Source organism: Delphinapterus leucas, chromosome 10, assembly GCF_059928025.1.
Source record: "Delphinapterus leucas isolate spDelLeu-1000000601 "Yukka" chromosome 10, BTC_Dleu_Yukka2, whole genome shotgun sequence".
NCBI lineage: Eukaryota > Metazoa > Chordata > Mammalia > Artiodactyla > Monodontidae > Delphinapterus > Delphinapterus leucas.
In genome coordinates, this window is record NC_143138.1 from 23,592,650 (window position 1) to 23,606,097 (window position 13,448).

At 57.7% G+C, this 13,448-nt stretch overlaps 1 protein-coding gene across 4 annotated transcripts in view; it reads right to left on the reverse strand.

Annotated features, from left to right (window-relative positions):
* TNXB (tenascin XB) overlaps positions 1-13,448 on the reverse strand; it is a 58,866-nt gene that overhangs the window by 32,952 nt on the left and 12,466 nt on the right. For 3 of the 4 annotated variants that reach the window (XM_089918587.1, XM_089918584.1, XM_089918586.1), the window contains 8 exons: positions 9,651-9,807; positions 9,204-9,467; positions 7,630-8,382; positions 6,126-6,494; positions 4,849-5,142; positions 2,931-3,221; positions 2,272-2,577; positions 347-679 (listed from right to left, as the gene is read on the reverse strand). In XM_089918587.1, coding sequence (XP_089774713.1) covers positions 347-679; positions 2,272-2,577; positions 2,931-3,221; positions 4,849-5,142; positions 6,126-6,494; positions 7,630-8,382; positions 9,204-9,467; positions 9,651-9,807 — 2,767 coding nt within the window. The remainder of the gene's footprint in view (positions 1-346; positions 680-2,271; positions 2,578-2,930; positions 3,222-4,848; positions 5,143-6,125; positions 6,495-7,629; positions 8,383-9,203; positions 9,468-9,650; positions 9,808-13,448) is intronic. The other variant, XM_089918588.1, reaches the window with a different exon arrangement.

Below are 13,448 nucleotides of genomic sequence, written 5' to 3' on the forward strand. Positions count from 1 at the left end.
ATGTCCTTGGGTCTCCTCCCAAGCCTTGACCCCGGCTCCGGGCCCTGAAGTCAGTTCAGAGAAGCCCGTCCTTGGGGCTGGGTGGTCCTGCTTAGCTGACATCTCATAAACATGCCTGGAGCCTCCGGGGTCAGCTGTGGGGGACCAGGGCAGCCACCAGCATGGCTCACAGAGGCCCTTCTCTGCCCAGGGGGACACACTGGTCCTCAGGGAGCCTGGAGGAGGCACACAGGGCACCATGGCTCAGCCTCGAGTAGAGGGGCCTCCTGCACCCCGCTCACCCATCACCTGAGAGAGGGTGATCCTCCCACGAGGTCCCACCCTGGGGCTTCCACCATCCACTCACTTGTCACCCCGATGACAGAGACGGGGCCCACGCGCTGGCTGTCATGGAAGCCGTACAGGTTCATCTTGTACTTGCGGTCTGGCTCCAGGCCCGAGATGGTGACCCCGTCCTGGTGCCCAGGCACCCGCATCACCTTGGCCTGCCCATCCCTGTCTCTGTACTGGACGGTGAAAGAGTCGAAGTGGCCCTGGGGGACGGTCCAGGAGAGGCTCAGCGAGTCCGGGGAGGATCCTATCACCGTCAGCTCCCCCAGGAGGGGCTCCTCGAGGGGCTCTGGTGCCTCTGTGCTGGGCTCTGTGGGGCTGGGGGTCTCGTCCACGCCTTCCTGCGGGGCTGAGAGAAGAGATTAGACTTTACAGGTGATGTGCTTTGTGGTGATGTTAATCGTGACAATAAAGTACATTTGGCAAATATACTCTTCAAGCTGTCAGCTTAGGGGTTCCTGTAGCCTTTGTATTAGCCATTCAGTAACTCATCAAAGGAGACAGGGCTGAGACAGGCCCCTAAACCTCGTCAGTGCTGGACGACTGCACTGTGGGGGTAGGGGGCCACCTCTCACATCTGAGAAAGGAGACGAGATGGGAAGAGAGAGAACTCTGAGGGATGCTTCTCTGCTGTGTTCATGGACAGTGCTGACCACAGGAGAGCGAGGGGGCAGTAAGGCTTCTTCCCACTGTGTTCCTCCCTTTCAGCTCCACTGACCAGGACAGGAAATGGGATGTGCTCCGCTAAGGCTTCCCAGGGCAACCCTGCCTCTCCCTCCACTTCAGACAAGAGCGGGAGCGGGGCGTGGGCGGGGGAGATGTTGCGGATGGCGCTGGGGGCTGTGGAGGGCCGTGCTCTTCCCCAGCCTGGGCTAGAGTCACAGCCCCGAGGCATCTGCCCACTGTCTGCAGCAGCTAGGTCTTTGCTGAGGCTCCATGGGGCGGGGAGACTGGCACAGGGAAGCCAGCCCTTCTGTGACTCACTCCACGGTCCACGGGGGACTGCTAAGGAGACAGGAGATTGAGGAGGCAGCAGGCAAGAATGATAACCCAGGCAAGGATGGGGAAGGTGGGGAGGTGAGGAGAGAAAAAGGATCCTGGGAAGCGAGAGGGTCAGGAAGAAATAGTAGCTCACTCTTCAATGGCAGTTTCGATGTGCCAGGCACTGTTCTAGGTGCCATATGTATATTAACTCATTTAATTCTAACAGCTCTGTGAAGCTGTTACCATTATCATCCCCATTTAACAGATGAGAAAGCTGAGGCCCAGAGAGGTCCAGTAACTTGCACAAGATCCCAGAGCTAGGATTAAAATCCAGGCAGTTGGCTCTAGAGCCCATGCTCCCAACCGCGATGCTACACAGCCATGGAAATGGTGCTGGGTGGGGGAGGCTGGGCTCATGGAGGAATGCAGGGCAGGGGGGCTGAAAGTGAGCCCTTTGCCCTGCTCCAAGCTGGCTGGGAGTCAGGGAGTCAGGGGGCTGGGAGGAGGCTGGGGAAACATGGAGCTCATGTCCCTTGGATTTGCCAGCTCTGAACAGAGCAGCTATGGCGGGAGGGTGTGGGCAGCAGGCAACAGAAGCTCAGAAATGACCACAACCTGAGCCAGGGGAAGAAGGCCAGCAAAGACCGCGGGGAAAGAACACAGGGGCTGAGGACATCCACGGGGAGGACAGCCTGGGACGAAGGGGTGATTCCCAGTGCTCAGAATGTGGGAAATGGGGTCTGTTCTTGGAGATGGAGAAGCAGGGCCAAGAAAGTTTGGTCAGGGGCTGGCGGCTGGATGCAAAGTCCTGGGATGTCGGGAAGTAGACTGTGAAGGTTTGGCAGAACTGGAGCCGAGAAAGAGAAGGTGGAGGGAAGTGTGAAGGATCCCGGGTCAGGTCCTGCTCACAGGGCTGGGGGTTGGCCAGGGAGGGAGCCCCGTGCAGCCCTGACTCACCTGTGGTGGCCACCACGGACACAGGCCCCACGCGCTGCCTGCCATGAAGCCCGTAGAGGTTCATCTTATACTTCCGGTCAGACTCCAGGCCGGGGACGGTGACCTCATTCTCATGCCCCCTGATGGGCACTGCCTGGGCCCGCCCCTGCGCATCCTTGTACTGGACCATGAAGGAGTCAAAAGCGCCCTGGGCCACTGTCCAGGACAGGCGCAGCGAGTCTGGGGCGCTGCCAGTCACTGTCAGCTCCCCCAGCAGGGGCTGCTCAGGGGACTCTGGGTGGCGGGGCTCCTCTCTCTTCTCTGGGGCTGTAAATAAGAGGATCCAGGCAGGGCTGAGTTGGCAGAACCCCAGGATTGGGGCCTGGGGTTTGGACAGGTTGTCACACCTGTGGGAGTCTCTACGCAGTTAGCACGAGTGATGAACTCTGAGAAATCTGACGCAACCAGGGTGTGACACACCTTCTGGGCCTTGGGGAGCAGCTGAACAGGATGAAAGGGTCCCAGCAGTGCGGGGGAGGCTGGCTGGCCCTGAGCCCAAAAGCAGGGCCAGGATTCGGAGTCAGCCATCTCGCTGGGAGGCCCCAGCTGGTTCCTGGCTGGGGACAAGCATGCGGGAGACTGGGAGGGGTCACATGGGGGCTTAGGTGGCCGCTACTCACCAGTGGTGCCATCGGCCGTGAGGGGGCCGTGCCGCTTCTTGTCGGCAATCCCAAACAGAGTGAATCTGTACTTGTGGTCAGGGTCCAGCGGGGAGACAATGACCGAGCGCTCGGGGGCTTCCACGGGCACCACCTGGGGCCGTCCATCCCTGTCCCTGTACTGGACCACGAAGGAGTCAAACTGGCCCTCAGGGACAGTCCAGGAGAGGTGCAGCGAATCTGGGGTGGGATCTGTCACCCACAGCTTTCCCAGGCGAGGTGGAGTCACTGAGCTGGAATCCGTCTGAGGCACTAGAAAGAGCAGGTAGAGGGAAGGGAGGGACACAGGTCAAAGGATAAGAAGGAACCCATCTCCCACCTGGGGATGCCGTGTGAGGTTGTACAGGCTGTTCACTACACAAAAGGTGCATGGTGGAGGGAGCACTGAGGGGCTGAAATCCAGCCAGTGCTCTGCTTGCCAACCCTGGCAAAGGGCTATGCCCACCTGGAAGAAGGGGTGCTTTCTTTGATGGGGCACAAAAGCACTGTATGGACTAGTGTGGCCCTGACTCGTTCTGCAGCCTGGAAAGGGCTTCAGAGAGAAGGGAGCCCAGCCAGCCCCTTCCACATCTCCACGGCCAGGGAAGTCTCCCAGGACAGCCTCTGCTGTTTCCAGGCCTAACAACTGGCTGCTTTCTTCTCCAAGAGAGGGAAGCTTGGTCCTTGGCGCATTCTTACGTGGGAGAGCCCCCCACAGCTGCGCTCTGGGCCCCGCTTCCTCCTTTCCTACCCTCCCTCCCTGGGCTGTGCCATGCGCATTTACACAAGCTCCTCCACTCGGCTATGTCACCCTCCAGCCTCCACCCTCCCTCTCTGCTCTCTAGTCCCAGCCCACATTCCAGAAGGAGATGTCTATACTGCTTGTAGTCATGTCCTCACCTACCTCACCCTCCCAACCCAGCTCCACCCTCCACCAGCCGCTCTCACCAGGGTGAGTGGTGACCTCGCCATTGCTAAGTTCTGTGGACACTCTGTAGCCTTGAATCACTCTTACGGAATCTGACATGGCTGACTGCACCCTTCATTTTGGCATCCTTCTCCCCAATTCACCCTGCAGGCACCCCTTCCTCTGCTCTTGCCCTGAGTGTTAGCCATCTCCAGGGTTCCAGTGGCCATGTCTCTTCTCCCTGCCCCCCGGCTTCTGCCTGTTGGGACACCCACACCCCCTCTTCAGGCCTTTCCTCTGCTCTCCAGGCCCATGAGGGCAGCAGGGTGACCCTGTGGCCCCACCACTTTCTGCTTAAGTGACCTTGCCCTCCCTGCGCCTCAGCTCTCCTCATCTGTGAAATGAGCATGCCTCACAGGGCTGCTTATGAGGACTAAGTGCGATGACACACTTAGAACATCTTGAACACATCTGACACTTAACGAATGCTCGAAAGATGTTTCACTAAGTGTCCCCCGCTGCACTGCTCCTCACGTCCGTTGCCCCTCGCCTCAGGGAATAGGACTGCCTTCTCCGGCTGTCCTCTGCAGTAGCCTCAGTGTTATTTGTAAGATAAACATTGAATTATGTCCCTCTCTCACGTAAGGCCCTTTGGCGGCCCCCTAGGGTCCTCAGATGAGGTCCAAGTGACTCAGTCGGACACATGAGATCAGTGCGATCAGTGCCCTCAGCTGCCAGGTGCCCTGCCCCTCGCCCAGAGGAAAGAGGCTTTGATTCTCTTACAGGGCCACACTCTCTCCTGCCTCACTCTCCCTCTGTTTGCTCTACCCTCCTCAACCTCCCTGCCTGACCACCACAATTTTCCCTTCAGGATTCATCTCCGGCACCACCTTCTCCAGGGAGCCTTCCTGGACTTGCTGAAGCACTGGGCAGACCCCCTTCAGGACTGTGCAGAGGGCAGAGGCAGGGGTGTGTGTGACCCCTCTCACTTACAGATCTTGGCTTCAGCCACCAGGGGGCCATGCCTCTTCTTGCCCACGAGCCCGTACAGGACGAATTTGTACTTGCGGCCGATGTCCAGGTTGGAGATGAGGGCTGAGCGCTGGGGTCCCTCTACAGGCACCACCTGGGGCCTGTCCCTGTCTTTGTATTGGATCACGAAGGAGTCAAACTCGCCCTCAGGGACCGTCCAGTGCAGAAGCAGGGAGTTGGAAGTCATGTCCGTCACCGTCAGCTTGCCCAGGCGTGGCGGGGCCAAGGGCTGCCCAGGCTTCTCCCCATCCCTGTCTGGGGTGTGGGGCAAAGCAAAGCACGTGGGCTCAAGCACTGCCTTGTCCCCAGGCTCCTTCCCTCTCCTCTGCCCACTGGCTCACTCCATCCTGGACAGCTCCCTTCCCAGAAGCCTCCATTCCCCGCCCTCTGTTCTCCGGGACCAGCTTTTCTAAGAAGGTGGGCATTTCTCCCAAATCTCTGCTCTGGAGTGAGAGCTTTGGCTCTGCCCTTGCGATAACTGCCTCCCCACTCACAAAGGTCCCAGTCCCTCTTCACACCAAGGTCTCTGGGGGAGCTTCAGGTCCCCTGTGGTTTTCCCTGAGAGTTCAGAACCTTGCCATTGCTGTTTCAGAGCAGTCTGAAGACGCCTCGGTCCACCTGAACTCCTCTCTCCCTTACCGCCCTCTCCCCAGTGGTGAGCTTGATCTGGAGTTGCAGGGAGAGCTGGCTAATGGGACCATGGGGTGCTGTCCACTGCAGGCTGGGCTCGCAGGGTGAGGGGCAGCGCCACTGTCCTAGCCTGTCCAGGGAGGGGATGGCAGGGGCTTGGGAGAAGGGAAAGGGAGGAGAGGGCTGAGGGTCAGGATCCTCAGGGCCAGACGCCTCCCCACACCCACCCTGAGAGACATAGTGGGCGGGCTGGGGCAGAGGAGTAACCAGGAAGTGGGGGCAGGGCGATTCTGCACAAAGAAAGCTGTAAGCGGAGAGCCAGGGGGCCAACAGCCTCTCTCCTTGAATCCTCGTCCCATCCTTCGACTTTTGTCCTCTCATCTACTTTGCCTGGAGTACTCCCCCCGGCCCACCCTACCATTGTGCTAAGACCCCCTCCATCCCTCTTGCCTCTGAACCCTCAACTCCTTTTCTCTCCTTGTTTCTCCTACCACCCTGACCCAAACACCAGCCCTGCCCTTCAATCTCCACCCCACCTCTGAAATCCTAATGGCCCAGCCCCTCCCCCAACCTCAGGACATTGGTCTTGAGCAGAACCCAGGATGTACCCATAATGCCTTGGTAGATGAGAGGGGCAGAGGGCTCGCCCCCGGGGGGCACCCCACGAAGTGACAGCTCATAGGGGGATCCGGGAGGGGGTGAGGGCACCAGAGCCTGACGGGCATCCCCTGGCAGTAGTTCCTCATGTGCCCCAGGCCCTTCGGGCACCCGTAGGCACAGCTGGAAGTGGGCAAAGGTGTCAGGCTGGGCGGTCCAGGCCACGCGGAGGTGCCCTGTCTTGTCTCTGCCCAGCACCCTCAACTCTGCCAGCTCCTGGGGTCGCTGCTGCAGGACAGGGGCCTGAGCCCCTTGAGTCGTTGAAGGGCCTGAGGGCGGAGGCTCATCAGTGGCCCCCAGGAGGTCTGAGGGGGAGGACCCTGGGAAGAAGCAGGGGGAGGAAAACAGGAGAGCAGAGTATGAGAGTCAGAAAGGAAACCCTGGCCCCCAGGCTCTGCCCTCTAGCCTCTAAGAGCCTACAGACCCTCCCTTTTCTGCTCCTGGATCACCCCCTGGGTCACCTCATCGTCCCAAACGTGCACCACAGTCCTGCACAGACAGGCCCGCAGGTAATAAATAAAAGAAATAAAGTCTGCCATCCCTCGTCCCACAAGGCTCCTGTGACCTCCAGCCCCAACAGACCACCATGTCCCTCCCCACAGGAACCCCTTCCCCACTGGGTGGTGGTCGTGACTTCCAATAGTGCTGCAGTGACAAGCCTGGAAGAAAGGAGGAGACGGTGGTGTTGGGGGGGAGGGTACAGAGACAGTAGGTAGTGAGAAGAGAGGGAAGAGGGGATGGGGGGATGGACATCCAGCTCAGGTGGCATCTGGGCCCTGTGGGGGAAGAAGAGGTCCAGAACCCTCCCCACGACAGCCACAGAGCGCCCCTTCCCCGAGCCAGGACGTCGTTCCTGTGGGAGAGACAAGTGTGAAGTGAGCCAGGAGGTTGGAAAGGCAGCTCAAGAAGCAGTGGTTTCACCTCTCTCACACACATGCTGCCTGATGGCTTCAAGGCCACCTCCAAGCAGCTCCGATGTGTCCCTTTGAGGTTGGGGCCAAATTGTGGAAAATAGTAACCATGACCACAGTCTTCAGCCACTCTCACCACAGTGAGTCAGAGTGGGGAACCACTGGTTTCTCTCCCTACCCGACCCAAACTGCTCCAGACACTGCCCCTCCCACCAAATGCCCCTTCTGTTGCCTAGAACAGGATTCCTGGCAGAAGTGTCCTAGGAACCCAAGTGAAAATCAGACAGTCCCAAAGAACAGGTCTCCTTGACCTTGGGTATCCACCAGGACCCTGAGGGTGGAGGTGGCGTCTAGGGACACGAGAAAGTGCGCTTTGTTGGGGGGGGTTCTCTTGGAGCCTGGACGAGGTAGGGCTTGAAGACAGAGCGTGCGGTGGGGTGGCAGCCCGAGCAGTGAGGCAGCGGGAGGAACTCATGGATGCCGACTCCAGTGGCAGGTGAGACTGGGCAGGAGATGGGTGGTCCCGCGGCCCCACCCACACTACCTGTGGTTGTGATGAAGGCGTAGGACTTGGAGGTCTGCCCTGCCCGCACCCCGTGGACCTCCACGTGGTAGGTGGTGCCGGGCTTGAGATCTGGCAGGCTGACGGTGCGCGTGGTGCCCGGGACGGTCAGCTCCCCGCCGGGGCCCTCTGCGGGCGGCTGGGGCCGCCAGCGCAGCACCACGCGCTCGAAGTGGCCGCGGAGCCCGTCGAGGGACACGAGTAGTGCGCCGTCGGCGGAACTGCCCAGCACCTCGGGCTTGGGGTGGCGGGGAGCAGACCCCCGGTCGACGCCTTCGGGCGAGAGGCCGTAGGTGCCCTGGTTGGAGTCCCGCTTCCAGGTGCCCGAGTCGGGGCTGGAGGTGGGGTGGGGGCGACGGGCCGGGGGTGCGGGGGAGCTGGTGGGGATGGCCGCCGCCAGGCGACGCCGCTGCAAGTATTCGTGGATGTGGCGCGCCACCGACGTGTAGGTCTGGTTGGCCCGCAGTGGGTAGCCGTGAGCCCGCAGGTGGCGCTCCAGGTCCTGCGCGGTGCCGCGGAAGCGGCCCAGCTCGGCCGTCAGGTTGCCCCACGCCCGCCGAGGGGGCTGGGGAAGGTTCGGCCCGGGCCGAGACTCCGCCTCCCCCTCCTCCGCCGGCCGCGAGGGCCGAGGGGGGACTGGTGGGCGCGGGGGCCGCGGGGCCGGGACCGGCCGGGGCCGGGGCCTGGGGGACGGGGCTGGGGCGTGCGCCTCCGGGTGACTGTAGTGGCCTGGTGCTGCCGGGGCGGAAAAAGGGGGAGGGGGAGAGCCGGTCAGTGGCAGCCCCCCACCAATCCCTGCGCTCCTCCCCGTAGCAGTTCCTCCCACCGTCCCTCCCACCGTCCCTCCCACCGGAACCAGAGGCCTCCTCCTGTGCCCCAGCCCCACCTGGAAAGAGAATCGAGAGAAAGGAGTTAGTGTCCCAGGATTCCCTCACCCCGTGCCCTCCAAGCCCGCCACTGTTGGTGCCCTAGAGAGAAGAAACCAGCGGGTGGGGCCCTGTGTCTGAAGGAGAGAAAGGGGCGTGGGAGGAGAGACTGCGAGCTACAGCGAGGTGGGCGTCCCTCTGTCACAGGAAAAGAAAAGAAAGATCCAGGCATCTGTTAAGAGACCGTGAGGGTTAGTGGAAAATTACTGCGGAGACCTAAGTCCCCCAATCCCCAATCCTAAAGTCAACAGGAGTGCTGATCTCTAATCTGCCTAATTCCAATCTCTCCAAGATCTGACCACTGACTGAGCTCAAGGGCTGTCCCTGTGTCCAAGTTTGGATCAGAACCTCCCCCATCTGGGTGGGTCGGACAGCATCTCCTATTTACTGCTTCTCTCCATGAGGCAGCTCCTCCCAAACTCCAGCCCATAGCCTTCCTACAGTACTCCAAGCACCTGAGAACTCCATCTCCACAGAGCCCTTGGTGCACAGCAAGGCCCCCCAGCAGGTGCTTTGGGACTGCCACACACCCTGTCAGTGCGTTCAGAGCAGCCTGTGAGCCGGACATGTGGACTCCCTAGGAAGTGGCTCCTATGCTCAGAAACTTCCCTAACCCTTGGCCAGCCATACCTGTGTTGGCCCTGACAGAAGCCGGGTAGCTTACTGCCCGGCCCCGCTTGGCAGTGACGGTCACCACGTATTCTACGCCTGGCATGAGGCCGGTCAGCAGCGTCCCGTCTGCCTCAGAGGGCACTTCTAGCCGCACCCTCTGGTTGCCGGCACTGACGTAGGACACCACGAACTGGTCCACCTCGGCCTGGGGGCGCAGCCAGTTGAGCTCCAGCGTGGTTGGCGTCACAGCCACCACTCGGAGGTCCTGGGGGCCATCGATCACTAGCCAGGTCAGAGAGAGGAGGGATCAGGTGGGAGTCTGGATCTGCAGTCACCAGCTTTCCTTCTATGAGCCTTGCCCCCAGCCAATCCCTCCCCTCTGCCCTCTTGGAGGGCATATTCCCAGCCACCCCTCTCAAATCCAGATCTCCACCCAGGACCCCACCCCACAGCCCCAGCTCTCACTGGTGGTGATGGTCTTGGAGGCAGGAGGGCCCCAGCTAGTCCCTCGAAGGGCACGGACAGTGACCTGGTACTCCTGACCGGGGGCCAGTCCTCTCTGGTCATAGGCTGAGGCAGAGCTGGGCACCCGTGCTGTGAATGGGGGGCTCGGCCCCTCTGTCTGCAAGAGAGAAAGCACCAGGTGGATCAGGGCTGCCACTCTCACGCCTGCCGCTCAAGCCCCCTTATCCTTTCTCCAGTTCCAGGCAGGGTCAACATGGGACTGTGTAGAACTTGGCCCTATACAGCTGGGGCGCGTGGGTGGTATCGGCAAACACATGTAGAACACCTACTCCATGCCACGTACTATTCAAGGCGATTTACAGAGATGAACTCACTTAATCTGCTCAAGAATCTGATGAGGGAGGTCGTATTATTCCCAACAGACAGATGAGGAACCTGAGGTACAGAAGGATTAAGTGGCTTGCCCAAGGTCACCAACACCAAGAAAGTGGCAGGGATTTAAACCCAGGCAGTGTGACCTCAGAGTCCCCTCTCACGGGCACTACCTTTTCAGCCCGTTCATCAGCTGTCTGCCAGAATTCGGACACATGCCAGGACTCTTCTTCTGGCTTCCCCCCGGCAACCCTGACTCCCTGGGCTCGAGGAGGCTTCTCCTAAGCGCGCTCCTGTCGTAACAGATGAAGTAGATGAGGGATGCCACTTCAAGTCTCACTTCCTCCTTCAAGCAGCTGCCCCAGCCTGAGCCTCCCCACAGACACCTGCCCCTGTGACCCACGTCATGACATTTCCTTTCAGGTACTTTTCTTGTATCCTCAACAGGGTTGTAGGCCCCTCAAAAACAAGGCCCACCTGCTCAAAGTTCCACAAATATGTTCCCTGATTTTGTGCCTGGCATCATTTGGGCACTGGAGACATAAAGATAAAGGATATGATCCCTGTCCTCAGATAGCTCATGCCCTAGTAGCTAAATGTGTGGCCACGTCTTAAGTTTTATTAGATCCCTAACCCAAATCTCTATGTGTAGCACAGGCCTGTAAGAAAACAACCCTCCTTCAAGTATTCATGTAAAGTATTATGATTATTTGTGGTGACCCCATAGAAAATCTGCCAGCCCCTGCTCCAGGCAGGGTCTCCTGGAGTGCCAGCCACTGCGGAAACAGGAGGAATGGACATTTGTGAGTAGTCTAACAGCCCAGCATTTCGCTGGGCTGTCTATCTAGGACAGCTAATAAAGACGTTCTGTTCTGTTTAGCTATGTTGGCCGTTATGGGGACACCTCCGTTCAGCCAAGTAGGATGGGAAATTTCAAAAGGTACTCTCCTAAACCAAGAGAATTGTGGGAAAATCAGCATAGTAAATACCAAAGTATAAAACCAGATGAGAGTCCACGTAGAGCCTTCTGGGTTCAGGATGAAGTAAAGCTTTGTCAGAGTTCTCTTGGCTGAAAAGCTTTCCTGGGCACACAGGATCCCCATCCCTCTCCTACTCACTCTGCCCTAGGATACCCCATCCTGGGAGGCCTTGGACTGGTCTCAACTCAAGACCTGTGTGCTTCTCCTCCTTCCCAGAACTTATTCTCTGTCCCCTTATTCCCCCAACACACACACACACACACACACACACGAATACACATACACACACACACGCACGCTTTGAGTACTCCCTGATGATGTCTGGTCCTTTCAGCAAGAGAAGCCCACCCCCAGAGTTCTCCTTCTCCCTTCAGACCACCTACATGAACCTTTTAAACGCGTTGTAGTCCCTCCTGAGACCCATTTGGGAACAGTCCCCTGAAAAGTCCCACTGTCAGTCTAAGCCACATCTCTCAGCACCATCTGTCTGGTCTGATGCAGGCTCTTTAGCCAGATGCTAGCAGCTGGTTCTGCCCCTTGGTGAGAGTTTTGGCTGCTTCACTGATGTCCTTGGCAAGATTCTAACTCTATTCTCAATATCAACCTCATGGCCCCAGGTGGGCGACTCCACTTTGGCTGGTCCCTGGAGCTTACCTCATCCTCACCCTGCTTTTCAGACCAGACCAAACAAACTTTTCTCAGGCTGCAAGGGCCTGTGTCCCAATGAAAACGTGGCTTAGCCCCAGTTTCCAGGCTGCAGAATACACCCAGACAGGGAATACTTGAATGTCGTTCTGTTCGGGGGTTCACCTCCCTCAGTTTCTTCATGCTTTCTCTCACATTCATAGAAGACCTTGCCTTTTGCAAAATAGCAACATTTCTTAAGTTAGTGGTCCTTGGGCTTGGGGTGCACCAGAATCACCTGGAGGGCTTGTTACAACACAGGTTACTGGGCTCTGCCCCCTAGAGTTTCTGACTCAGTAGATCTGGGGGTGGAGTCTGACAATTAGCATGTCTAGTGCTCCAGGTGATGCTAATGCTGTAGGTCCAGGGAACACACTTTGAGAACCACTGAGTCAGAGGAACAATGCCACGAATGCAGGGAAAGGAGGAATGTTCCTCTTCTGTGTTCTGAAAATCATTCCAACAACTAGGCATGTCCCTTAGCCAGGGATAGTAGAGTTTGGGCTTTGAGAGAGAAGTGGTTCTAGAAAAGGGGAGGGGATAAGGTAGAGAGAGGCTTCTAGGAAGATGGCAGTGGCCAGAGGACAGCCAGCTACTGAATGTCCTCTGTGCCAACAGAAATGGATAGAGAGTGCTGGCTAAGGCAAGAGGCACAATTCTAGGGGCCGGCCACAAAAAGCATAGAAAGCGTAGTCAGAGGGCCAGTAGCACAGGCTGATGTGGACTCCAAGGGAGGAGTCTGGGGACCAATCTTACGGGAGCATCTTCCACACCCTGGCTCGGAGAGAACCCAGAATGTGACAGAGGCCCATACCCAGAGCAAAGCAGATGAGCTAAGAGCATGGCCAAGCTGGACCCCGGCCAGCTCAACACCAGCCTGGCCCCACGGAGAGGGAGAAAGCCTAGGGCTGCAGCGGGGAGGCTGCACCCCCTGAGAACACCAAGGATAAGTTCATATTTACTAAGAGTGGGAGATGATGCTACCCTGTAAGCTCCTTCTATCTCAAGTGTTTATTTTACTTCTTCTTTCCCTGAAGTTCCTTAGAAAAGTTCTGTTTAAAAGTCCTACCCTCTCAAGATTAAAGCTATGCAAATAATATACACACAGAAGACAGTGGGAGAAACACTTTACAATGTTAACAGTGCTTGTTTTAGTGTGAAAGCCAACGATTGTTTTTTTTCTCTAGTTGCCAAATTCTTGTCTTGTGATTACATTATTTTTATAACTGAAAATAATTTTTTTTTAAACAGAAGAAAAATCCAAGCTCTCTTGGTTGTGCAGCAAAGTAGGGATTTCTGCCTCTGCTCCTACCAGGGGGTAAGGAGAGACAGAACACGGCAGGGCTCTGGGCTTGAGGGGATAATAAGACTTAGAATGACTAGGCCAGTTGGGGTGGGGGTGACAGCCAGCACCTCTGAGCTGTCCCTTCTGTCCTAGAGGCTTCCTAGGTTTAGGCCCTGGGACTTATTTATTTTTCCAGAGTCCTGACTGGGTAGAGATGAGAATGACATGGCCTACCCACCAATGGCATTTGTGGGATGATGCAGGAAAACATTTGGACAGTAGAAATGTCAGATGATTTGAAACTAGGAGACCAAACACATCATAAAGGCCCAATCTGCATAAAGGGAAATCTCTAATGAGAGGCCACAGTCTTTGTCCTTAGGGTGTCCCCAAATATTTTAAGAGTGAGTTGGAAGGAGACAGAGAAAGGAGGATTTGCAATGCACCGATGACACGGAGGTAGGGGAACCAGCTCAC